At 37.2% G+C, this 26709-nt stretch overlaps 1 protein-coding gene across 8 annotated transcripts in view; it reads left to right on the top strand.

Annotated features, from left to right (window-relative positions):
* Positions 1-26709, top strand: part of HECTD1 (HECT domain E3 ubiquitin protein ligase 1) — a gene marked incomplete at both ends in the record, with an annotated part of 106727 nt that overhangs the window by 48835 nt on the left and 31183 nt on the right. For 3 of the 8 annotated variants that reach the window (XM_080706752.1, XM_080706755.1, XM_080706751.1), the window contains 14 exons: positions 1312-1534; positions 2531-2794; positions 2897-2973; positions 7510-7644; positions 8502-8648; positions 10341-10435; positions 13732-13837; positions 16133-16267; positions 17327-17466; positions 19037-19360; positions 20368-20534; positions 20629-20805; positions 24350-25045; positions 25739-25960. In XM_080706752.1, coding sequence (XP_080562878.1) covers positions 1312-1534; positions 2531-2794; positions 2897-2973; positions 7510-7644; positions 8502-8648; positions 10341-10435; positions 13732-13837; positions 16133-16267; positions 17327-17466; positions 19037-19360; positions 20368-20534; positions 20629-20805; positions 24350-25045; positions 25739-25960 — 2908 coding nt within the window. Of the gene's footprint in view, positions 1-1311; positions 1535-2530; positions 2795-2896; positions 2974-7509; positions 7645-8501; positions 8649-10340; positions 10436-13731; positions 13838-16132; positions 16268-17326; positions 17467-19036; positions 19361-20367; positions 20535-20628; positions 20806-24208; positions 25046-25738; positions 25961-26709 lie in introns of all 8 variants that reach the window. The other 5 variants (XM_080706754.1, XM_080706753.1, XM_080706750.1 and 2 more) reach the window with 2 other exon arrangements.

The raw sequence follows: 26709 nt of genomic DNA, 5'->3' as shown, positions 1-26709 counted from the left end.
TTTTTTTTTTTTTTTTTTTTTTTTTTTTTTTGTGGGTCTGTGGATGAAACCCCGGGGGCATTCGACCTCCGAGCTATAGCCCCTGCCCTGTTTTTTATTCTTTATTTTGAAACCAGATCTCTGAGTTGCAAAGGGCCTCACTTAAGTAGCTGAGGCTGTCTGTGAACTGCGATCCTCCAGTCTCAGCCTCCCAAATGCTGGGATTACAAGTGTGCGCCACCACACCCGGCTGGAATTTATTTTTTAAAAGTTTTCTGGTGATTCTCTTGCACTGTTTGATTCAGATACCATTGAATCCAAATATCTAAACCTCTATTTCTCACAGATCTTTGGACCCAGAGATATTTACAAAGTTCTTAGAGTATTAGGTAGATGTGTATAAAGCTCTTATCCACTGGTCTTAACCACCATCCCTGAATGTGATATAATTTAGGTCATTATTTATATATATATATATATATATATATATATATATATATATATATTTTTTTTTTTTTGGTGGTACTGAGGATGGAATCTAGGGGCTTTCTACCCCTGGGCTGCTATACTTCCAGACCTACTTTACATTTTATTTGGAAACAGGATCTCACCAAGCTGCTGAGAACTTCACTAAGTAGCTGAGGCTGGCTTCAAACCTGCGTGATCCTCCTGCCTCAGCCTTCCAAGTACTGGGATTACAAGCATGAGCCACCATTCCTGGCTTTTATATGATTTTTTAAAAACCTTTTTTAGACTCATTTTTAAGATTTAGTAATTATATAATCACAATAGATATTGAGCTATAAGAATTGAATATTATGTTTAAGATATTTAAATTCTTTTTTTTTTTTTTTTTTTTTTTTTTTTTTTTTTTTTGGTGGTGGTACTAGGGTTCCTGGAAGCCCTTCTATATCCGGGCTACACTCCCAGACCAATTTTATATTTTTATTTGGAAACAGTGTCTCCTAAGCCAGTGCGCACGGCTGGCTTCGAACCTGCGCGATCCTCCTGTCTCTGCCTCCCAAGCGCAGGGATTGCAAGCATGTGCCACCACGCCTGGCGCTAAGATATTTAAATTCTAAATTTGATTTATAGTACTTGAGAAGCTATAACAGTAGAATCACAGGTTTGCAGGCAGCCTCAACTACTTAGTGAGACCCTGCACAACTTAATGAGAGCCTTTTTCAAAAATAAAGAATAAAAAATAGGGTTGGGAGTATAGATTGGAGATAGAATGTCCCTAGGTTCAATCCCCAGTACCTTAAGAAAAAAATTATGAATATTTGAAATAAATTGTTTCCCACATTTTATTGAATAATTCTATACATTTAGGAAGATGAACCACAAGAAGATGCTAAAGAATTGCAGCAAGGTAAACCATATCATTGGAGAGACTGGTCAATCATTAGGGGAAGGGACTGCTTATATATTTGGAGTGATGCCGCAGCCTTGGAATTATCTAATGGCAGTAATGGATGGTTCAGATTTATCTTGGATGGAAAACTTGCCACCATGTATTCAAGTGGTAGTCCTGAAGGAGGATCGGATAGTTCAGGTAATACTTTGTTTCAACTAAAATATTTTCTTTACCTCTAGAGTCTTTTTCTTTCTGCTCATAAGTTTGCTATTGTTGACATAGAAGTAGCAAATATTTGATGATCATGTGGCCAATTTCTTTAGTAATAGAGAAGAATTACTACTATGAAAACCTTTCATAAATACGAGAGAGAGGGAGAGAGAGAGAGAGAGAGAGAGATAGATAGATAGATAGATAGATATTGTGGCCTGAGTGCAGCACCTTGTATACTATAGGCAATCTTTCAGACACTGAACAACATCCTCAGCCTTCATAAATACCTTCTTAAGCCAGGTGTGGTGGTAACCATATGTAAACTTGCGAGGTTTAGATAGCAAGATTGCAGGTTTGCAGCCAGCCTCAGCAAGTAGTGAGATTTTCATCAACTTAGCAAGACCCTGTTTCCAAATAAAAATAAAAAATAGGGTTGGGAGTATAGCTTGGAGGTAGAATGCCTTTGAATTCAATCCCAAATACCAAAAAACAAAAACATCTTATTGTATGAGACAAGGAATAGCACTATACCAACTTTTAATTCTTTAATCTTTTAGATAAACCTGTCTTTTGTCTTATAATAGTAAATTTCATGGGTCTATTGCTTTCTCAAGTTAAATATTTTCTCAGAAGTTTTATTTTTAAAAAATGCCTGTAGGATTAATGTTCCAATGGTGGTTGGGTGGTTGGTTTCTGTGTGTGTGTGTGTGTGTGTGTGTGTGTGTGTGTGTGTGTGTGTGTTACTAGGGATAGAACCCAGGGGCCTTCTACCTCTGAGCTACATCTCCAGACCTAATTTGTAAAAGGGTCATACTAAGCTGCTGATGCTAGCTTCAAACCTGTGATCCTCCTGTCTCAGTCTCCCAAGTACTGGGATCACAAGTGTGCTACCACCAAGTCCAGCTTTTATTTATTTATTTTTAACATGGAAGATTTGAAATGAATGTTTTGTTTTTTTAAACAAGTATTTTATCTTTATAGAAAGCAGAAGTGAATTTTTAGAGAAGTTACAAAGAGCCCGAGGCCAAGTAAAGCCATCTACTTCAAGTCAACCTATACTCTCAGCACCAGGACCCACTAAACTTACTGTAGGGAACTGGTCATTAACATGTTTGAAAGAAGGAGAAATTGCTATTCATAACTCTGATGGTCAGCAAGCTACAATACTGAAAGAAGATTTACCTGGTTTTGTATTTGAATCTAATAGAGGAACCAAACATTCATTTACTGCAGAAACTTCTCTAGGTAAGTATGTAGCCATGTAAGTTTAGGAGGTAAGAATAAATGAGTATGTTAAATTGCAATGAAGTATGTTCTATGAAGTATTCTTTTGTTCTTACCCTCAAGGTTCAGAATTCGTGACTGGCTGGACTGGCAAAAGAGGCAGAAAACTGAAATCCAAGTTAGAAAAAACAAAGCAAAAGGTATATTTGTAAAATGTGGGGATTTTTTTGTCTCTTACATTGGTACATTTTTAGTGGTAGATTAAAAGCATTGAAAAACTTGAGCCATGTAAAAAAACTTCCCAAATATAACATTTTTAGTTTTTCTTTTTTTGTTCAAATTTTTCATAATATAATTTCTGTACTATACTAAATACCAAAAAAAAATCCAAAAAAGTAGAAATTAATGAGAAAAAGACTAAAGTTTAAATTGTTTGTGTGTGTGTGTGTGTGTGTGTGTGTGTGTGTGTGTGTGTGTGTAATTGGAGGTTGAACCCAGCTGTATTCTACCTCTAAGCTGTATACCCAGCCATTTTATTTTATGTACATATTTTTGGAATTGAGGATTGAATCCAGGGTCATTCTGCCTCTGAATTATACTCCTAGCACTATTTTATTTGGAAATGGTCTTACTGAGTTGTAGAGGGCATCTCTAAGTTGGTAAGACTGCCCACAAACCTGTGATCCTCTTATTTCAATTTTTCTAGTGCTAGGATTACAGGCATGCACCACCACTTCAGACTCCTAGTTTTTTTTATATTAATTGTGTTGAAATGGTCTCACTAGGTTGCTGAGAGTCTCATTGACTTGCTGAGGCTGGTCTTGAACTTATAGTCCTCTTGTCTCAGCCTCCCAAGTACTGGGATTACAGGACAGTGCCACTACATCCAGCTCCAGCCCTTTTTTTTTATTTTATTTTTTCTTGTGGTACTGTAGATTGACCCCAGAGGCTGTCTCTGAGCCACACCCCTAGCCCTATTTTATTTTTTATTTGGAAATAGGGTCTTACAAAGTTGCTGAGACTGGCCTCAGACTTGTAGTCCTCCTGTCTCAGCCTCTTACGTACTGTGATTACAAGAATGCACAACTATGCCTGGCTTTTTTATTTTGAGATGTCTCACTAAGTCCAGGGTCATCAAGAACTTGTGGTCTTCCTGCTTCGGCCTTCTAAGTACTGGGACTATGGGCATGGGCCACCATGCTCAGCCAATTGTTTATTTTTTTGGTACTGTGGATTGAAGTCAGGGGCATTCTACTTCCAAGCTACACTGCTAGCCCTATTTCATTTTTTAGTTTGAAACAGGATCTCATAAAGTTGTGGAGGGCCTCACTGTTGGGGTTGGCTACGGACCTGTGATCTTGTCTCAGCTTCCCACATATTGGGATTATAAGCATGTGTCACCACACCAAGTTTGTTTAATTTCTTGACTTATTAATATCAGAAACCTTTTTTTCCCCCCAGGGGAATTGTAACTCCAAGCTATACCTTCAACCCTGTTTTATTTTTTTATTTTGTAACAGGGTCTCAGTAAGTCATGAGAGTCTTGCCATAAACCTTTATTTATGTTTTTATAGTGAAGGGGACCAGATACAGGGCGTCCTGAATGCTAAGCAAACACTCTCTCACTGAACCTCATCCCCAGCTCTGTCACAACCTTTAAATGCATTCTGAGATTATTAATGATGATCTATTCTTAATGATAACAGTATGGAAGAATTGAAATTTATTATTATAGTATAAATTTTAGATTTTGTATTGTATGACAACACAGTGTTACTGCCTGATTCTGGATTCAGATTATCGTGATGCTTATTTAAACTGCCATCTTAAATGAAATCACTACTTCAAAAAGAGGCCTAGTTTCATTCCATTGGTGCTCACCTATAATCCCAGTACTTGAGAGGCTGTGACAGGAGGGTCACAGGTTTGAGACCAGCCTCAGCAATTTAGCAAGGTGCTGTTTCAAAATAAAAGGAATTAGCTGGGTATGGTGGCACATGCCTGTAATCCCAGCGCTTTGGGGGGCTGAGATAGGATTGTGCAGGTTTGAAGCCAGCCTCAGTTACTTAGTGAGGTTCTCAGCAACTTAGTGAGGCCCTGTTTCCAAATAAAGTATAAAATAGGTCTGGAGTATAGCCCGGAGGTAGAAAAGCCCCTAGGTTCTATCCCCAGTACCACAAAATAAATAAATAAATAAATAAAGCTTTAAAAAATAAAATCAATTGAAGGTGTAACTCTCAAATGGATTGCCCATATTGATCTAAAAATTTTCAGATTTTGGAGCATTTTGGATTTTAGGATCAAGGATGCTTAATCTCTATTTTCATTTTCTTTAAAAATTGGGATTATTGATTTACTTTTGTTTGTGGTGCTGGAAATCAAACCTAGGGCCTTGCTTATACCAGGTGAGTACTAACTGAGCCATATCCCTAGCCATGGGTTCACTTTCTTGATTTGAAATGAGCAGCAAGTCAATGAACAGTTGGCTACTCTTGCATATAAATGCAATAGGTTTCAAAATAGGCATCTTTTAACTAAAAATAATGTTAGCTATTAGTTTTAGCCTCGGTTTTACTAATTAGGGCTGTTTATTTGTTTGGTTTTATTTTTGTGGTACTAGGGATTGAATCCAGAGGCATTCTACCTCTGAGCTATCCTTTAGCCCTATTGTTTTGAAACAGAGTCTTGCTGGGTTTGCTGAGAGTCTCACTAAGTTGCTGTGGCTGTCCTTGAACTTGAGATCTCCTAGATCAGCCTTCCAAGTACTGGGATTACAGGTATATGCCACCACATCTGGCTTAGTAAAGCTGTTTTATAAAGGAGTAGTTTTAGTTTCTTTGATGTCATCTCATAGCCAGGACAATGCAGAATAGAATGGAGAGAATGCCTCTGGGTTCAGTCCCCACTAACACACACACACACACACACACACACACACACACACACACACACACACACGAAGATATTCAGTACTTTAGGAAGATTTTTTTTCTGTTGTATTCGAGTTATGTTGAGTTCGTTCGTGATTAAAATACAATCAAATAAACCCTAAATTTACTGTAGGTGGTATATTTTTTAATACTATTATGTATTAAATTTCATCAGACCTACCTAAGCCTAGGATATGTATGAACTGTTCTCTCAAATAACTTTAACTTAAATTACAGGTCATTAGTACACAAATAGACAGTAAGACCTAAGCCTAGGATATGAGTGCCATATGTACTATATATTGATATTAAAAACTGTAAGGTACACCGGGCATGGTGGCACTTGTAATCCTAGCATTTGGGAGGCTGAGACCGGAGGATCGCGGTTCGCGGACAGCCTCAGCTACTAAGTGAGGCCCTCTGCAACTCAGTGAGACCCGGTTTCAAATTAAAAAATAAAAAATAGGGCAGAGGGTGTAGCTCGGAGGTCAAATGCCCCTGGGTTTCATCCCCAGACCCGGGGGGAAAAAAAAAAAAACCCGCAAGGTATATCCCAGAATACCTTTAATGCAGTACTGGAGATTGAACCCAGGGGTATCTTACCTCCAAACTACAACCCCATTTCTATTTTTTATTCTTTATTTTGAAACAGGGTCTCACTAAATTGCAGAGGGCCTCACAAAGTAGCTGAAGCTGGCCACAAACCTGCAATTCTGTCTCCTCCTAAGTACTGGGATTATAAGCATGTGCCACCATTCTCTACTAGGGCCAAGTTTTTAATGGATTAAGTGGTTTAATTTATTTTCTTTCTTTCTTTCTTTCTTTCTTTCTTTCTTTCTTTCTTTCTTTCTTTCTTTCTTTCTTCCTTCCTTCCTTCCTTCCTTCCTTCCTTCCTTTCTTTCTTTCTTCTTGTGGTACTGGGAATGGAACCTAGGGAGGGGCCTTCTATACTCCTAGTCCTATTTTATATTTTATTTGGAAACAGGGTCTCACTAAGTTGCAGAGAGCCTCACTGAGTAGCTGAGGCTGGCTTTGAACCTGTGCAATCCTCCTGTCTTAGCCTCCCAAGTGCAGGGATTACATGCATGTGCCACAATGCCCGGCTAATTTTTTTATATATGGAGGCTTATTTATATTTTCTAATTGATTCACCATAAATACTTTATTTTTATTTTAAAAAGAGCAAAGTTAACTTTTATAGATTATGTAGATTTAAGTGAAACAAGTGCTTATTTGGTATATAGATAGGAAGTTTAAATAACCAAAAATTTAAAATGTAATATTTATTTTATTTTATTTTTTGGTATGTGTGGGTCTGGGGATGGAACCCAGGGGTATTTGACCTCTGAGCTACACCACCAGCCCTATTTTTTACTCTTTTTTTTTGAAACAGGGTCTCACTAAGTTGTGAAGGGCCTCACTAAGTAGCTGAGGCTGTTTGCGAACCACGATCCTCTAGTCACAGCTTCCCGAATGCTGGGATTACAAGTGTGTGCACCATGCCCAATTAAGATCTATTTTATAACATTTAAAATTTACTAGATTTCCTTTTCAGCCAGCAGAACTTTTGACATATCTGATTAGAAGTATTTTTTGGAAGTTCATATGGCACAAAAATCTTTTTTTTTTTTTTTTTGTTAATTTTTGTGTATGTGTATGGTACTGGGGATAATCCAATGTCTCTGCATGCTATGGAAATATTCTACCATTTTATTTTCTAAAATTTTATACATACTTGTAAAAGAAAGAGTTGGTAAAATCATTAATCATAGTAAAATTTCACATTTACTTTTCTTATTTTGGTAGGTACGAACTATGGCTCGAGATTTATATGATGACCACTTTAAAGCTGTTGAAAGCATGCCTCGTGGAGTTGTGGTAACACTCAGAAACATAGCAACTCAGTTAGAGTCATCTTGGGAGCTTCATACAAATAGACAAGTATGTCATCCACTTAATTTTATGGCACACACTGAATTTTAGTTTATTTTTTTCTATTCTATTCTTTATGTTGAGTTTTGAGTAAGGGTGAGCAAATTATAGCCTACTAACCAAATCTTGCCTGTCACCAGGTTTTATACAGTTTTGTGAGGTTAGAGTTGCTTTTATATTTTAAGTGATTGAAGAACCAAAAGAAAATAAAAATATTTCATGACACATGAAAATTAAATCGTATGGTCCATAAATAAAATTTTATTGCACATAGGCCTCCTTCATTTACATGTCTTATGTGACTACTGAGAATCATACGGCTTGAAAAGCATAAGATATTTATAGTGGGCCCTTTAATTTTATTTATTTATTTATTTATTTATTTATTTATTTATTTATTTATTTAATTGAGGATCTGGGGATGAATCCCAGGGGCATTCGGCCTCTGAGCTACACCCCCTTCCCTATTTTTTATTTTGAGACAGGGTCTCACTAAGTAGCTGAGGTTGTCTGTACATGTCAGTCCTCCAGTCTCAGCCTTCTGAATGCTGGAATTACAAGCATGTGCCACTGCTCCCGGCTATAATGGACCCTTTATAAAAATCTTTGCTGACCTCTATAGAGATAACTTGCTTTAATAATTTGAACTTTTAATCTTATTTAATTTGTAATTTGTTTTATGATAATTGGTATTCTGATAAATTAGTATTCATATTTATGTGTTTGTGGTGCTGGGGTTTGAACCCAAGCAAGACTCCATGCAAGCTAGGCAAACAATCTACCACCGAGTTACATTCCCAAACATGATAAATTATTTTAAGGAATGTATGCCCCCCTAAATTTTGTATTTGTTTTTCCTTCCTCAGTGTATTGAAGGTGAGAACACTTGGCGAGATTTAATGAAGACAGCTTTAGAAAATCTAATTGTACTTTTAAAGGATGAAAACACAATTTCACCATATGAAATGTGCAGTAGTGGTTTAGTACAAGCACTTCTTACTGTTTTAAACAATGTAAGTAAGTAAAAAAAAAAATGCAAGTTTTTTAAGTACTAGTGAACAAAAGTATAATACAGCTTTAATATGGTTTTTATAATACAATTAAGAAAATATTTTGTAGCTAACTTTTGATAGAGTGCATATTATTTTATTTTGCCAAGAAATACTTAAAAACTGGTTAAGCCGGGGGGTGGTGGTACACAAATGTAATCACAGCATTCGGGAGACTGAGACAGGAGGATTGAGGTTCACAGATAGCCTCCCTCAACTACTTAGTGAGGCCCTGTTTCAAAATAAAGAATAAAAAATTAGGGCAGGGGGTGTATCTTGGAGATAGAATGCCCCTGCATTCCACCCACACACACTCAGAAAAAAAAATACTTAAAGACTGGTTAAATATTAAAAAGAACTAGTATTTCTAATTTCTCCAGTTTTTTTTTTTTTTTCTTTTGTATTACTGGGATGGAACCCAAGGGGCATTATATCTCTGAGCTACACCCCCAGCCCTATTTTTTTTTAATTTTGAAACAGGATCTTACTGAGTTGTAAAGGCCAAGGCTGTCCGTGAACTGTCATCCTTCTGCCTCAGTCTCCCAAAAGCTGAGATTACAAGCATGCGCCACCACGCCTGGCTTTCCAGTCTTTTCTTTAAGTTATATCATTAATTTAAGCCCAATGAGTCAAATAATTGAGTTTAATTTCTAAGTTCTCCAGTTTGTTTTTGTTTTGTGGTATGGGGGTGGAAGCCAGGGGCCTTTCTACCCCCAGGCTATACTCCCAGACCTATTTTTTTTATACTTTATTTGGAAACATGGTCTTTCTAAGTTGCCCAGATCCTCACTAAGTAGCTGAGGCTGGCTTCAAACTTGTGCGATCTTTCTGTCTGAATCTCCCAAGTGCTGGGATTACAAGCGTGCACCACCATGCCTGGCTTAAGTTCTCCAGTTTTAGTTTAAAATTTTGTTACCCTAAGATTAACATTCATCATTGTTTTAATTTTCTCATAAGTTACATAAAATAGAATAAGGCCTAAGTACCTGAACTATATACATAGTTTTTTGTGTTTTGGGGTTTGTTTTTTTTTTTTCAGTATTGAGGATGGAACCCAGGGATATTCTACCTCAGAGCTATACCCCTAGCCCTATTTTTTATTTTTCATTTTGAAACAGGGTCTTACTGAGTTGCAGAGGGCCTCACTAAGTAGCTGAGGCTGTTTGTGAACCAAAAACATGTTTGTGTTTCCTGTCTCGGTCTCCCAAGTGCTGGGATTACAAGCGTGTGCCATCATGCCTGTTTTTTTTCTTTTCTTCATTTTAATGAAAGAGAACGTTTTGCCCTGTTTCAGTTTTATTTGCCGTTTTTGTTTCCTGATAATAAAATTTGTATGTGATGATATACTATAAAGTTTCTTAAAGTTTGCTTTCATGAGTTTTATAGTGTCTTCATAAATTTTATTATTTTAATTTGTTCCCTTTAATTAAAATTATATTTATGTCAGTAGTATCTATGAAATCATGGTTTGATATACCAGTTTTTTCTAATGCTCATTATAATACAAAATGTGGGAAATGTTACTGTAAAATCTGAGAACACTCATTGTATTGATCATTTTTTGATATATTAATATTTATGTCCGTATGAGTTTTTGAAATATTTCAGTAAGATTTATAAAAAATTTTGTTCTTTCTGACTTTTATTTTTCTTTAGAGCATGGATTTGGATATGAAACAAGATTGTAGTCAACTGGTAGAAAGAATAAATGTTTTCAAAACAGCCTTTAGTGAAAATGAAGATGATGAAAGGTAAAATATCCAAAGGTTGGGGTATATTTCAGTGGTATGAATAATACATTTCACATGCACAGAGCCTTCTGTTCAGTCCCTAGCATCAAAACCAAACTGAAACAAAACCCCCAAATTTCTGTGTGTGTTTGTGCGTGCGCACACGCATGCTCTGGTAGTGGAACCAAGGCTTTTCTACCTCCGGGCTATATTCCCAGGTCTATTTTATACATTTATATGGAAACAGGGCCTCACTAAGTTGCTGAGAGCCTCACTAAGTAGCTGAGGCTGGCTTTGAACCTGTGCAATCCTCCTGTCTCAGCCTCCCAAGCACAGGGATTACAAACGTGCTCCACCACGCCCAGCGCAAATTTCTTTTCTTTTCTTTTTTTTTTTTTTTTGGTGGTACTGGGGTTCCTGGAAGCCTTTCTACCTCCGGGCTACACTCCCTGACCTATTTTTACATTTTTATTTGGAAACGGTCTCCTAAGCCAGCGTGCGTGGCTGGCTTCGAACCTGTGCGATCCTCCTGTCTGCCTCCCAAGCACAGGGATTACAAGCATGCGCCACCACGCCCGGCTCCAGCCCAAATTTCTTTTAATTTGATGTTTTTAATATCCACAGTTGGTATATTTCATTAAAGTACATCTAATGTAATGTTAATACACAAACTCTTTTATGCCGGGCATGGTGGTGCATGCTTGTAATCCCAGCATTCAGGAGGCTGAGACTGGAGGATCGCAGTTTGAGGACAACATCAGCTACTTAGTGAAGTCCTTTGTAACTCAGTGAGACTCTGTTTCAAAAATAAAGACTTAAAAAAAAATTAGGGAAACTTTTTTTTTTTTTTTTTGCAATTCTGGGGATGGAACCCAGGGCATTTGCCCTCCTAGGTACATCTCCTGCCCTATTTTTTATTCTTTATTTTGAAACAGGGTCTCACTAAGTAGCTGAGGCTGTCCATGAAGTAAGATCCTCCTGTCTCAGCCTCTCATGTACTAGGATTATAAATTTGCATTACCACACTCAACTTAAGTAAGATTTTTAATGAGTACATGTTATATTTTTACAGAGGGTAATTTATTGAAACTTGTATTGAACATTTTAGTTCTTTGAAAATTATTACTAACATAAAAATATATCTAGTCTTTATTTTTTTTGGGCGGTACTGGGGGTGGAACCCAGGGGCTTTCTACCTCTGGGCTATACTCCTAGACCTATTTTATATTTTATTTGGAAACAGGGTCTCACTAAGTTGCTGAGAGCCTAACTAAGTAGCTGAGGCTGGCTTCGAACCTGTGTGATCCTCCTGTCTCAGCCTCCCAAGCGTGGGGATTACAAGCGTACACCACCACGCCCGACTTATACTAGTCTATTTTCATTATTACTTTGTAATTGTACATGATAGATTTATAGTGATAACATTCATATACGCACATAACATTGCGTGTTTTTTTTTTAATTCTTTCTTTTGTGGTACTAGGGATGAAACCCAGGGCATTCTACCTCCTAGCCATACCCCCAGACTATTTTTTATTCTTTATTTTAAAACTGGGTCTCACTGAGTTGCGAGGGACCTCACTAAGTAGCTGAGGATATCCCTGAACCTCGATCCTTCCATATCATCCTGCTGAATGCTGGGATTACAAGTGTGCTCTATCACGCTTGGCAATATTACATGATTTTTTAAAAATAAAGTAATCCTAGCCAGGCAAGGTTGTTCATGCTTATAATCACAGTACTTGGGAGGCTAAGACAGGAGGATCACAATTTCACGGCCAACTTCAGCTACTTAAGTGAGACCCTCCACAACTAAGTGAGACCCTGTTTCAAAATAAAGAATAAATAATAGGCCTGGGCATGGTGGTGCATGCTTGTAATCTCAGGATTTGGGAGGCTGAGACAGGAAGATCGAATTTCACAGGCAGCCTCAGCTACTTAGTGAGGCCCTTTGTAATTCAGTGAGACCCTGTTTCAAAATAAAGAATAAAAAATAGGGCTAGGGGTATAATTCAGATGTAGAATTCCCCCTGGTTTCATTCCAAGTACCGCAAAAAATAAAAGAAAGAGAGAAAGAAAGAGAGAAAGAAAGAATAAATAAGAATGAATAGCTAGGAGGTACAATGCCCCTGTGTTCAATCCCAGTACTACAAAAAGATAAAATAGTCTTGATCCTGAAGTGGTATTTTATTATGCATAGTTTTGTTGTTTTTTTGTTTTTGTTTTTGTTTGTTTTTTGGTGGTAATGGAGATGGAACCAAGGGCCATTCTACCTCTAAGCTACAACACAGCCCCCTTTTTTAAAAATTTATTTATTTTTTATTCTTTTCTTTGAAACATGATCTCTGTAAGTAGCTGAGGCTGGCCGTGGACCTGAGATTCTCCTGTTGTAGCCTCCCAAGTGCTGGGTTTACAAGTGTGCGCCACCATGCCAAGTTCTGTTAGGCTTAATTTTTAAAGGTTCTTGATCCTTTTGATAATTTTTTTTTTTTTTTTTTTCCGGGTCTGGGGATGGAACCCAGGGGGATTCGACCTCCGAGCTACACCTCCTGCCCTATTTTTTATTCTTTATTTTGAAACTGGGTCTCACTAAGTTGCCGAGGACCTCACTAAGTAGCTGAGGCTGTCCGCGAACCACGGTCCTCCGGTCTCAGCCTCCCAAATGCTGGGATTACAAGCGTGCGCCACCATGTCGGGCTACTTTTCAAATTATTTTTGAGAAACGTATCTCAACTACACCTTCATAATGTGTGGCAAAGTACATGGTATGATACCCTTGTCATCAGGTGTGTTAATTTTTAAAATTTAGTGTTTTTGTTTTTTCTGTATAACAAATATTATATAATAAAATTGTTTGAATGTTAAGGATTATACCTCATGTAGGAAAATGTCACTTTGAAATCTCACTATGATGTATAATTACAGTGCATCTTTAATAGCAAGTTGATAAGCTGGGTGTGGTAGTGCACACCTGTAGTCTTAGTATTTGGGAGACTGAGAGACAGGAAGTTTGCAGGTTCTAGGCCAGAAGGCCCTCAACAACTTAGCAAGACCCTGTTTCAGAATAAAATAATAGTGCTGTGGGTATACACACTCAGAGATAAAATGTCCTTGGGTTCAATTTCCAGTACACCTCCCCGCCACAAAAATAGTCTTAAATAAATTAAGCCAAGAGAGCATCTCTGACTACTCAAGTAGTCTAATACAAAATCACTCTTCTGTTTATACATGAAAAAAAAGAGGGCTTATTATTATTGGTTATTGCAGTTTCTGCATGGCATTTATGCAAAAGCTTTTAATTTTTTTTCTCTTTACAGTCGACCAGCAGTTGCATTAATTCGAAAGTTAATAGCTGTACTAGAATCAATTGAACGTCTACCTCTCCATTTGTATGATACACCAGGATCCACATATAACCTCCAGGTAACCATAAAAAATGCAGTACCTATTATGGCTTAATCCATCTAAGAACAGTGATAATGCTTTTTTTGTGCTTACTCTTTAAGATTTTAGTTTAAGTGCCTTTTGTTTTTGTGTTTTTGTGGGTTTTTTTCAGTACTTTTATTCTTTATTTAGAAACATGGTCTCCCAGAGTTGCAAAGGGTGTAAGTAGCTTAGGCCAGCCACGAACTGTGATCCTTCTGTCTCAGCCTCCCAAATGCTGGATTACAAGTGTGTGCCACCACGCCTGACTCAGTTTAAGTGCCATTTGATTGATCTTTTTAATGACTGTTCTGTGTATTGGTATTTCAAATCTGTTTTATTTAATCACATTGTGGAATAAATCACTTTTATCCTTTAACAGTATAAATAATAGATTATACTTGATAGATCATAAGTGGCAAAATATATCTTGTCAGTGTAAATATAAGATTAAAAGGAGTTTCTTAGCTGGATGTGGTAGCACTCACTTGTAATGCCAGTACTTGGAAGGCTAAGACATGATGGTTCAAAGCCAGCCTCAGCTACTTAGTGAAGCCCTCCACAACTTAGACCCTATTTAGAAATAAGGAATAAGAGCCGGGCGTGGTGGCGCACGCCTGTAATCCCTGCGCTTGTGAGGCTGAGACAGGAGGTTCGCACAGGTTCAAAGCCAGCCTCATCTACTTAGTGAGGCTCTCAGCAACTTAATGAGACCCTGTTTCCAAATAAAATATAAAATAGGTCTGGGAGTATAGCCCAGAGGTAGAAAGCCTCTGGGTTCCACCCCCAGTACCACCAAAAATAAATAAATAAATAAGAAAGAAAGAAAGAAAGAAAGAAAGAAAGAAAGAAAGAAAGAAAGAAAGAAAGAAAGAAGATAAGCCGGGTGTGGTGGTGCATGCTTGTAATCCCAGCATTTGGGAGGCTGAGACAGGAGGATCATGGTTTGGGATGGCTTCAACTTTTTTAGTGTGTGTGATACTGGGGATGGAACCCAGGGGCTTTTTCTACCTCCAGGCTATACTTCCAGACCCATTTTAAATTTTATCTGGAAACAGGGTCTCACTAGGTTGCCGAGAGCCTCACTAAGTAGCTGAGGCTGGCTTCGAACCAGTGCGATCCTCCTGTCTCATCCTCTTAAGAGCTGGGATTAAAAGCTTGCATCACCACATTGCCCAGCTTCAACTACTTTTTTTGTGTGTGTGGGTCTGGGGATGGAAGCCAGGGGTATTCTACCTCCAAGCTACAGCCCCTACACTACTTTTTTATTCTTTATTTTGAAACTGGGTCTCACTGAGTTGCAGAGGGCCTCACTAAGTAGCTGAGGCTATCCGTGAACCGCGATCCTCCAGTCTCAGCCTCCCGAATGAATGCTGGGATTACAAGCATGTGCCACCACGCCCAGCTCCAGCTTCAACTACTTAGTGACGCCTTTTGCAACTCAGTGAGACCCTGTTTCAAAAATAAAGAATAAAAAATAGGGCTGGGGGTGTCACTCAGAGGTAGAATGCCCCTCGGTTCTATCCTCAATACCACAAAAAATAAATGAAGGAAGTTAGGAAGGAAAAAAGGAAGGAAGGAAAGTGGGCCGTGGGTGTAGCTCGGAGGTAGAATGCCCATGGGTTCAATTTCTAGCACCACAAAAAAAAAGGAGTTTCTCTTCTAAAATTGTGTGTTTCATTTATTTCGTGAACAATTGAAATTTTAATGCTGTTCGTTTTGGAGGCTGAAAGTCCTAGATCAAGGATCAAGGAACCAGTAGATTTGGTGTCTGGTGGTGACCTGTTCTAGGCATGGTATTGCATGCATATAATCCCAGTACTTGGGGGGGCTAAGACAGGAAGATCCTAGCTTCGAGGCCAACTTCAGAAACTCAGCAGTACCCTCTTTCAAAATAAAAAGGGCTGGGCAATTAGAGGTGGAATCCGTTTTGGTTAAGTTTCTACTACCAACAACAAAACAATAACAGAATTTATTAGGAAACAAATATGTGAGCTGGGCATTGTGGCACATGCTTGTAAACCCAGTATTTGGGAAGGTGAGACAGGAGGATCAAAGGTTGCTACCGTCCCTCATCAATTTAGCAAGGCCCTCTGCAACTTGGTGAGACCCTGTTACAAAATCAAAAATAAAACAGGGCTGAGAGTGTACTGCAAATAAAACAGACACGTTTTCATTTATCTTTTCATTATGGTTATACCTTATCAATCTCAGTTGTGGTTATGTAATGTGTTCTTTTTATAATTTTAAGGAAAAAACAGTATTTTCTGAAGAATTTTGATAACTTTTTTGTAGATACTTACAAGAAGATTACGTTTTCGATTGGAGCGTGCTCCTGGTGAAACTGCATTGATAGATAGAACGGGCAGAATGTTGAAGATGGAACCCTTAGCTACAGTTGAATCTCTGGAACAGTACCTCCTGAAAATGGTGAGCTTCTGTCTGGAAAGTACATGGTGAAATAAGCATTCTCTTATGTGGAGTAGCTATTTGTAACAATAGTGTGGGAAGTATGCATCTAGAGTTACATAATGCATTTTTAACAGTACTGAGTATGGATATGGAACCTAAGGGGAATTCTACCTTTAAGCTAAACCCCCCAGCCCTATTTTTTATTCTTTATTTTGAAACAGGGTCTCACTGGGTTGCAAAGGGCCTCACTAAGTAGTTGAGGCTGTCCATGAACTGCAATCCTCCCAAAATTCTCAGCCTCCCAAATTCTGGGATTACAAGAATGCGCCACCATATCCAGCTTTTCTTAAAATTTATGAAGACTAATGATAATAGAAACATGATTTAGTACACTAGGTTGATGTATTTGTTTTTTCCTATCAATTTTAAATAATAGGCTAACTGGGTGTGGTGACATGCAACTATAATCCCAGTATTTGTATGACCAAGACAGGAGAATCACAGACTTAAGGACAGCTTCAGCTAGTAGCAAGACTGTTTCAAAACAAAAAAACAACAAAAAATAGGACTGGTGTATGGCTGTGAGATAGAGATGTTCCTTTGTTCAAGTTTCAGCGCGCACACACACACACACACACACACAACCACAGAAATAATAGGTCAAAGAAGTTCTCTATGATATTAAATAGTGAAGTGTTATGTTGTAGGACTTACAATTTTTCTGTATAGTCTTCAATTTTATGTTTTAGTGCTGGGGATTTTTTTTAGTATTTTAAAATGAGCATTTGTAATCATAAATAATGAAAAAGAACAGCTGGTTCTGTGGCACATGCCTATAATCCCAATTTTTGGGAGGTTTAGATGTGAGAATTGCAGGTTTGAGACCATCGCACAGTAACATGATGAGACCCTGTTTCCAAATAAAAAATAAAATAGGGCTGGGGTATAGCTCAGAGGTAGAACACTCTTGGGTTCGATCCCAATTACACTCCCCCCCAAAAAATGAAGAGAGAGTAGCCAATATATTTGAAGATCTTAATATTAAGGTGACTGTCTTCCATATTTTCTTTGGTTTAGGTAGCAAAGCAATGGTATGATTTTGACCGATCTTCATTTGTCTTTGTTCGAAAATTAAGAGAAGGACAAAATTTTATATTTCGGCACCAGCATGATTTTGATGAAAATGGAATCATTTACTGGATTGGGACAAATGCAAAGTAAGTTGTAACAGTATTTACCTGGAATAGAGGTTTACAGATTAAATTTAAGGTTTTCTATTTTACTTTTTATTAAGAAAAAATATTTAAATTGATAATTGTAGAATTAATGTAGTTAGCTAGGCATGGTGGCACATGTTTATAATTCTAGTACCTGGAAAGCTGAGACAGAAGGATCACAGGTTCACCCAGGCATGGTGGTGCACGCTTGTAATCCCAGCATTTTGGAGGCTGAGACAGGAGGATCGCAGTTCACAGACAGCCTTAGCTACTTAGTGAGGCCCTCTGCAACTTAGTGAGACCCTGTTTCAAAATAAAGAATAAAAAATAGGGCAGGGGGTGTGACTCGGAGGTCGAATGCCCCTGGGTTCCACCCCCAGACTCACACACACAAAAGAGACGGATCATAGGTTCAAAATCAATCTCAGCACCTTAGGCCCTCTGTAGCTCAGAGGTAGAATGCCACTGGATTTAATCTTCAGTACAACCCTTCCCTCCCCATAAAAAAATATATTTTTTTTCTTCCAAGGACATATTGCCTCCAAGCTAAACGCCCAGGCCTATTTTCCTAATTTTATTCTTTTTTTTTTGGTGGTACTAGGGGTGGAACCCAGGGGCTTTCTACCTCCAGGCTGTACTCACAGACCTATTTTATACTTTATTTGGAAATAGGGTCTCACTAAGTTGCTGAGAGCCTCACTAAGTAACTGATGCTCCCAAATGCGTAATCCCAAGCATTGGGATTACGAGCATGCACCACCATGCCCGGGTTTTATTCTTTATTTTGAAACAGGGTCTCACTAAGTTGCAGTGTTTAATTTAATAGAATTTTATATTTACACCAGGCGTGGTGGTGCACGCTTGTAATCCCAGCATGTGGGAGGCTAAGACAGGAGGACTGTGGTTCGTGGACAGTCTCAGCTACTTCTTAGTCCCTGTGGCACTCAGTGAAACCCTGTTTCCAAATAAAGAATAAAAAATAGGGCTGGGGGTGTAGCTCGGAGGTAGAATCCCCTGGGTTCCATCCTTGGAATAAAAAAATAAATAATTTTATTTTTAAAACCCAGTATGGAGCCACGTATAATGGTGCATGTTTGTAATCTCAGTACTTGGGAGGCTGAGACAAGAGAATTGCAGGTTCAAAACAACTTAATAAGGCTCTTAGCGATTTTGCGAGACCTTGATTCCAAATAAAAAACAAAATAGGAAGTCGGGTGTGGTGGTGCACGCTTGTAATCCCAGTATTTGGGAGGCTGAGACAGGAGGATCCGGGTTCACAGCCAGCCTCAGCTACTTAGTGAGGCCCTCTGCAACTTAATGAGACCATGTTTCAAAATAAAGAATGAAAAGTAGGGCTTGGGATGTAGCTCAGAGGTAGAATGCTTCTGGGTTCAATCTCCAGTACCACAAAAAAATAAAAATATAAAATAAAAGAGATCTAGGGATTAAAGCCCAGGTGTACAAGGCCTCTGAGTTCTGTCCCCAGTTACCCCCCCACACACACTGTAGTATGAATAAGTGTGGTTATTATAATGTTGTTAATTTTAAGTTTTTCTTGATTTTTGTGTAGAACTGCATATGAATGGGTTAATCCTGCTGCTTATGGACTTGTAGTAGTAACATCATCAGAAGGAAGAAATCTACCTTATGGTCGCTTGGAAGACATATTAAGTCGTGATAATTCAGCTTTAAATTGTCATAGCAATGATGATAAGAATGCCTGGTTTGCCATAGATCTGGGTCTCTGGGTGATACCATCAGCCTATACACTTCGTCATGCTCGTGGTTATGGAAGGTCTGCACTAAGAAATTGGGTTTTCCAGGTATCCAAAGATGGACAGAACTGGACTTCTTTGTATACCCATGTTGATGACTGCAGTCTCAATGAACCAGGGTTAGTGGAGGAGTCTTTGCAAATTGAAAAACTCAGTACAGAGCTTTGTTTATTTTTATAATTGTATAATGTAGAGCTCTCTTTTTTGTCAAGTATTGAAGCAAGATTTTCTTTCTTAAAAAGATCACTTGGTCTATGTTTTAGACATTAAAACTTTATTTTTTTTCCTGAAACTTGCTAAAAAATTAAGTTAAATTAGGCCAGGCGTGGTGGCGCACGCTTGTAATCCCTGCGCTTGGGCGGCTGACACAGGAGGGTTGCACGGGTTCGAAGCCAGTCGCAGCTACTTAGTGAGGCTTTAGCAAGACCCTGTTTCTAAATTAAAAAAAAAAGGGGGGGGGTCTGGGAGTATAGCCCGGAGGTAGAAAGCCTCTGGGTTCCACCCCTAGTACCACACAAAAAATTTAAGTTGAAAATTAGTAAATTTTAAAAATTATGCATGTGTATAGCACATGAATAGAAAGCAAAAATGGGATTAACTTACAAACTATATTCACAAAATACATATGAATGTTTAACAAGTTAACAGTGTCTTTCTTATTTCTAAGAAATTAGTTCTAGTAAGTTTTAATTCTATTTTATGGTACATTTCAAGGTTAAGAGTATGGTTAAATTGGTTTTTGCATTTGACATATTATGAAAGGAGCTTCTTAACATTAGGATTAGTAGGTAATGTTTCCTACCTTTTTTAGCTTTAAAGTTAAAATTTTTCATAACGTCATTTATAACTTAGCAAGAATTTAAAAAAACTTTTTATTAAACTTTTTATCATAAGAGTTTGTTTACTCTTCCTTGTAAACTTTCTTATATCTTTCTGTATTAATCATTTAATGTTACGAATCAAATTATAGAGCATGTAAAATATCTTATTTTTATTGTCTTGACTTTCTCCATTGCTTTGTTGATTCTTGTAATGAATTGAGTGAAGAAGAGAATTATTTCTAAAATTCTCTGTATGTAAGCTTTTTCGTCTGTCTTAAAACATTTTTTCTCTAACACATTTATAGGTCAACTGCAACCTGGCCTCTTGATCCACCAAAGGATGAAAAACAAGGGTGGCGACATGTAAGAATTAAACAGATGGGGAAGAATGCTAGTGGACAAACACACTACCTCTCTCTCTCGGGATTTGAACTTTATGGCACTGTGAATGGAGTATGTGAAGATCAGTTAGGTAAAGAGAGGATATGAGGGTTTTCTAGCTTACTGCAACAATTGTATTTCTAAAAAGTGATTTGGATTATACGTCTGTAATTACTACCTTACAGGGAAAGCAGCTAAGGAAGCAGAAGCTAATCTTAGAAGACAAAGACGTCTGGTACGTTCACAGGTTCTGAAATACATGGTCCCAGGAGCTCGTGTTATTAGAGGCCTCGATTGGAAATGGCGAGATCAGGATGGCAGTCCCCAGGGAGAAGGCACTGTCACAGGAGAACTGCATAATGGTGAGTGGGTGCTTAACACTTGTGACATAGACACCAAGTATGTAAAGGATCGTCTTTTTCTGATAATTTCTAAGTCATGTAAATATACCAACTACATAGAAAAACGAATAATTTCACATTTAAATAGGAAAAATCACATTTATTTGGAAATAGGAACCTTTTAAATTCTTGGATTTTGACTAGAAACTTATTGCTAGTATGATTATTGAGCTAGTATAAGTTGAGCGTCTTCATAACACATTCCTTTTTTAAGTTTTTTTTACTTAATTTTCAATAAAGCATGGAACAGGAAACGATTCTTTTTTTTGTGTGTGGCTTATGGTTATTTCACAGTGTTTCTCAGCCTACCAGCTTTTAGAGGGGAAGTTTAAACTTTCATGTTTAGTAGGGCTTATTTTATAAATCAAGTTCATTTTTAATATTTTACACTGTAGGTTTTGGCCAAGTTCTTAGTTACTACTTAATAAATTACTATTGGATCTCAAAGCAACTATTATGGCTAATTTATTCTTATAAGGCTGACTTATTAGTAGATAGTTTGTCTATATAGCTGTGCATTTTTTCTTGTCAATTTTGCCTAGCATTAAGAAAGTCAAAATGTCTCTATTTTCACCGGGTGTGGTGGTGCACGCTTGTAATCCCCGTGTTTGGGAGGCGGAGACAGGAGGATTACACGTGTTCGAAGTCAGCCTCGCTAGCTTAAGAGACCCTGTTTACAAATTAAAAAAATATAAAAATAGGTCTGGGAGTGTAGCCTGGAGGTAGAAGGGTTTCCAGGAACCCCAGTACTACCAAAATATAATGTCTATATTTGCTAGCTTTTATCAAATATTTAATGAGCTATGATAAAATGGCTATGCTTTGGAGAATAAACTAACATTTACTTTCACAACATTGTCGTATTTTATATGATAGAGGCATTTATTTAAATAAATCCTTTGATTTTATTGCTTTTAAGATTTTGTTCCTTGAATTACCACAGTACCAAATGCATTTCTGTACTCTTGAACTGTAATTGAAAATTATTATCATCAAAGCAGGTTTATACGGAGACAAACAGTAATAGTTGAGATGATGGTGATACAATTCAACTCAGAATTTTTTTTTTTTTTTTTTTTTTTTTGGTGGTACTGGGGGTGGAACCCAGAGGCTTTCTACATCTGGGCTACGCTCTCAGACCTATTTTATATTTTATTTGGAAACAGGGTCTTACTAAGTTGCTGAGAGCCTCACTAAATAGCTGAGGCTGGCTTTGAACCTGTGCGATCCTCCTGTCTCAGCCTCCCAAGCGCGGGGATTACAAGCATGCGCCACCATGCCCCACTTCAACTCAAAATTTAAAATTATACTGCTTTAAAGCATCTTGATGATACTTATTAATGAAATTATATTCCATCTCCCATAAATTATTTTTGCCTCAAAGGTTGTGACTTGGTAAGAAGAGATTAGTTAGGGAAATGTGAATACAGTCATTCTCTGGATTCAATCAACTGAAGCAACTGCATAAGACAATTAGAATCTTGATTTCAGAATTTATCATTCAAGAAAGGCCTGTTTTGCCGATTTTACAAATGTAGATACTCAATTTAAGCTTAAAACCTTTATGTCAGGAAGGGTTCTTAGTTTTCAAATACTTGAACCAACCATTTCTAATAATGGCTAGTCTTTGCTCTTTTTATCTATCTTGTGGACATGGGAAAGGTTGAGTTTATACAACTACTTAAGGGTAGTATGTATGTACTCCTTTAGTTCTACTGTAAGGTTTTAGATAACAGTTTAAACACATTCTTAAACCTAATATAAGGCTTTCATATTTTAATACTTTTCCACATTGTATCAGTTAAATATTTCCCTTCTGAAGAGTCTGTGCTGGTAGCAATACCCATTTATTCCACAAATACTGAATAATTACTATGTAAAGCTACTTTTGTTGAACCTCGAATATTCAGTGGTCAAAAAAAGTATGATTACCTGTTTTCTGGGTAAAACAAATATAATTTCAAATTTTGGTAAGTGCTGTGAAATAAAAATCAGTATATTTTTGGATGAATTGATACAATATAAAACTCATTTTTATTTTGGTCTGGAATATATTTTTGGATGTTTCCTTTTCTCATGCTTTCCTGCCCAATAGAAGAGATAGCTAAATCTTGTTCTTCAGAGGTTGTTTGAGCCTACAGAATAAATTGAAGCCATTGAAATCTTATCTAAGCTACTTGTGTAGATTTGGGGCAGTCAGTAGTTCTTTCAAAGAACTCATATGCAGACAATTAACCCCACAGGTAATTCAGTATTACTTAAACCCCTCTGAGCTTTATCATAAACATATATGAACCTGGTGTGAGGGTGGTTGGGCAACTGGGTATGTTGCTGGATGTGTATCTTCGAGTGTGCACTCTGTGCACATGTATAGGTAAAGTACTTTTAAATTTTGTAAAAGCTTGTTATATTTTTAAAATGTTTTTATGTGTTGTGGTTTTACCTGAAGTAGTTGGCTTATAACACTAAAATAAAATTTTAAATTTTATATCAATTTCCTTCCTATTAGGCTTTTCTTTTCTTTTTACCTTTGGGAATTTTATTACCTTTTTAAAAACATCATTTCCAAGTAAAATTAAATATAGAATGATTATCATTGCGCTTCTCAGTTCTTTTACATCTTACTAGCTTTAGCATATAAGTTCTAATATAAGAGTTAAGCATGCGTTTTAAGTTTTGTTTTAAAATTTTTTCTGTGCTTTTTAAAATCTATTAAATTTAATCATAAGAGAATCAAATAACCACTGAACTTTGAGAACACAACCGAAATGCTGACTTATAGCCTCGAATTTTCTACAAGTTAATATATGAATATTGTACTTGTCATTTAGAGGATTTATCTCAACCTTAGAAATTAATTGTAGGCCAGAACTTTTCTAGAAAGAACCGTTGACCACATAATCATATTTAGCAATTTAAAACCTTTTTATTTCCTTGCTGAAATTGCAGTATTTTATTTTACTATTTATATCAGTCTTATAAAATTTTAAGAAATTCTTCCATTTAAAATATAACACAATAGATGTAAACACTGCCCTTAAATTGTTTTAAAATATCATTAGTCTTCAACAGTTCAGAAATAAAAGGAAGAATTTTAAAGATTTTTCAGAAACCTTACATATACATTTCTTTTCCTTAGTATAATTTTATTGTGAGAATATTTTAGTATAGACCTTCAGACTAATTATGCATATTTAAATAATATTTGAGTCCAAAAATTTACATTTAGTTAGCAGACCTTAAGTGACTAGAAATTCAGAAAAGTACAACACTGATGAAAAGCTGATCCCATATTGTGGAGCTACTGTCTGACACGCTCCTATCTGCTTTCTGCTGGGTCTCACAAACTCCTGTCCCTTTCCAGGCTGGATTGATGTCACCTGGGATGCTGGTGGCTCAAACTCTTACCGTATGGGCGCAGAAGGAAAATTTGACCTCAAGCTTGCACCAGGGTACGACCCTGATACAGTGGCATCACCCAAACCTGTTTCATCCACTGTTTCAGGCACAACGCAATCATGGAGCAGCTTGGTGAAAAACAACTGTCCAGACAAGACATCTGCTGCTGCAGGCTCCTCAAGTAGAAAAGGAAGCAGCAGTTCTGTGTGTAGCGTGGCCAGTAGCAGCGACATCAGCTTGGGTTCGACCAAAACGGAACGGAGATCAGAAATTGTAATGGAACACAGTATAGTTTCAGGAGCTGATGTCCATGAACCAATTGTTGTTCTTTCATCTGCTGAAAGCGTCCCTCAAACAGAAGTAGGGTCATCATCCAGTGCAAGCACCAGCACCTTAACAGCGGAAACGGGAAGCGAAAATGCTGAAAGGAAGTTAGGCCCCGATAGTTCTGTTCGTACTCCTGGGGATTCTAGTGCAATATCCATGGGGATCGTTAGTGTTAGCTCCCCTGATGTTAGTTCAGTATCTGAATTAACTAATAAAGAAGCAGCTTCACAACGACCCCTTAGCTCTTCAGCAAGTAACAGACTGTCAGTGAGTTCTTTGTTGGCTGCTGGGGCCCCTATGAGCTCTAGTGCAAGTGTACCTAACCTGTCCTCAAGAGAAACATCTAGCTTGGAGAGTTTTGTAAGGAGAGTGGCAAACATAGCACGGACTAATGCCACGAACAACATGAATCTAAGCCGAAGCAGCAGTGATAACAACACTAATACTTTGGGGAGGAATGTGATGAGCACAGCAAGTAAGTGAGCTTTTCCTTATGGAACCCCATGCTTATTCCACCTGGAGGGATGTGAAGTTGTAGAGTCTCATATTCAGTTGTTCTGGCTGCAGTCTTTAACTAGATCATTAACCATGTTGGCCAAGACATCAGATTTAGCACTGCAGGAATATAAAGTTAAGCTCTATAGAATAATAATATTTTAAGAACTGAGATAAAGTATGATAAATAATTTCATATTCTAAAAGGATAAAACAATAACACTTAATGTTTTTCACTTCTTTATGAAAAATGATTAAGCAAAGTTGCATGAAGAAATAGGTGACTATTAAATATTATAGTCCATTGAAACCAAAGCTTTATCCCGATAGAGCTTTTACTTAGCTGCTAAATTCATTGTAGTGTCTGAAAATTACTTAACTCTAATTTAGGCTATTAATGATTCAAACTAATTGCAAAATAACACCAAGAATTATTTTCATTGCTTTTTTCACTTTTTTTTTTTAAAAAATAGGCTTAATACTTTTTAAAATAATAGTGCTATATTTAAAACCAGAATTTTTAGTTGGATTTCAGTTGGGTTCCCAAAGTTGTTGCTTTTTAGCTTTTTCATTATTTGTTTTTCATGACTTTAAAAAAAAGTAAATCTTGTTTTTTACTAACGTTTCTACAGCCCCAAATATTTATATTGCTTTGCTTCATTTTTGTCTTTAGCTTCTCCTCTTATGGGTGCTCAGAGTTTTCCTAATTTGACCACACCTGGTACTACATCAACAGTGACTATGTCAACATCCAGTGTTACTAGCAGCAGCAATGTAGCTACAGCAACAACAGTTTTATCAGTTGGTCAGTCATTAAGTAATACTTTAACCACAAGCCTCACATCAACTTCAAGTGAGAGTGACACAGGTCAGGAAGCAGAGTATTCCTTATATGGTAAGTTACAGTTTAAAGTAAAAATTATTTAGATAATGATGATAAGTTTTTCTACTGGCATATTCTTAACTTTCAGTTTAAAAGGAATTTAAAAAATATATATATCTTCATATAAAATGAAAAAAATTCAGTGATAATGAAAAACTATTAAATTATCAATTATGTATAGGCCTAGTGGCTAACACCTGTAATCTCAGTACTTGGGGAGACTGAAACAAGAGGATCCCAGGCTCAAGGCCAGCCTCAGCAGTTTAGTGAAACCCTTAGCAACTTTGATACTGAGATAATGTTCAAAAATAAAAAGGGCTAGGGTGAATCTTGGAGGTAAAATGCTTTAATACCACACACAAGAAAATCAAATATAGAATATGTAGAAGCTGGGAGTCGTGGTACGTACCTGAAATCCCAGTACTAGGGAGGCTGAAACGTGGGTCGTAGGTTTGTAGCCAGCCTCATTAACTTAGTGAGGGTGTAGCTCAGAGGTAAAATGACCTTGATTCATTCCCCAATATCCCCCCAAAAATATTTGTGCTGTACCTTCCAAATCTGATTTAAGGTATATCATTTGATATGTATGATTTTAATTTTGTGTGTGTGTGTGTGTGATACTGGGGATGAAACCCAGGGGTCTTCTATCTCCGGGCTACACCCCAACCTATTTTATATTTTATTTGGAAACAGGATCTAAGTTACTGAGAGCTTCACTAAGTAGCTGAGGCCAGCTTTAAACCTGTATGATCCTCCTGTCT

The sequence above is a fragment of the Muscardinus avellanarius genome (assembly GCF_963383645.1).
Source record: "Muscardinus avellanarius genome assembly, chromosome: 12".
NCBI lineage: Eukaryota > Metazoa > Chordata > Mammalia > Rodentia > Gliridae > Muscardinus > Muscardinus avellanarius.
The sequence above is the reverse complement of the archived record's forward strand: the minus strand, read 5'-3'. Positions and strand labels throughout refer to the sequence as shown.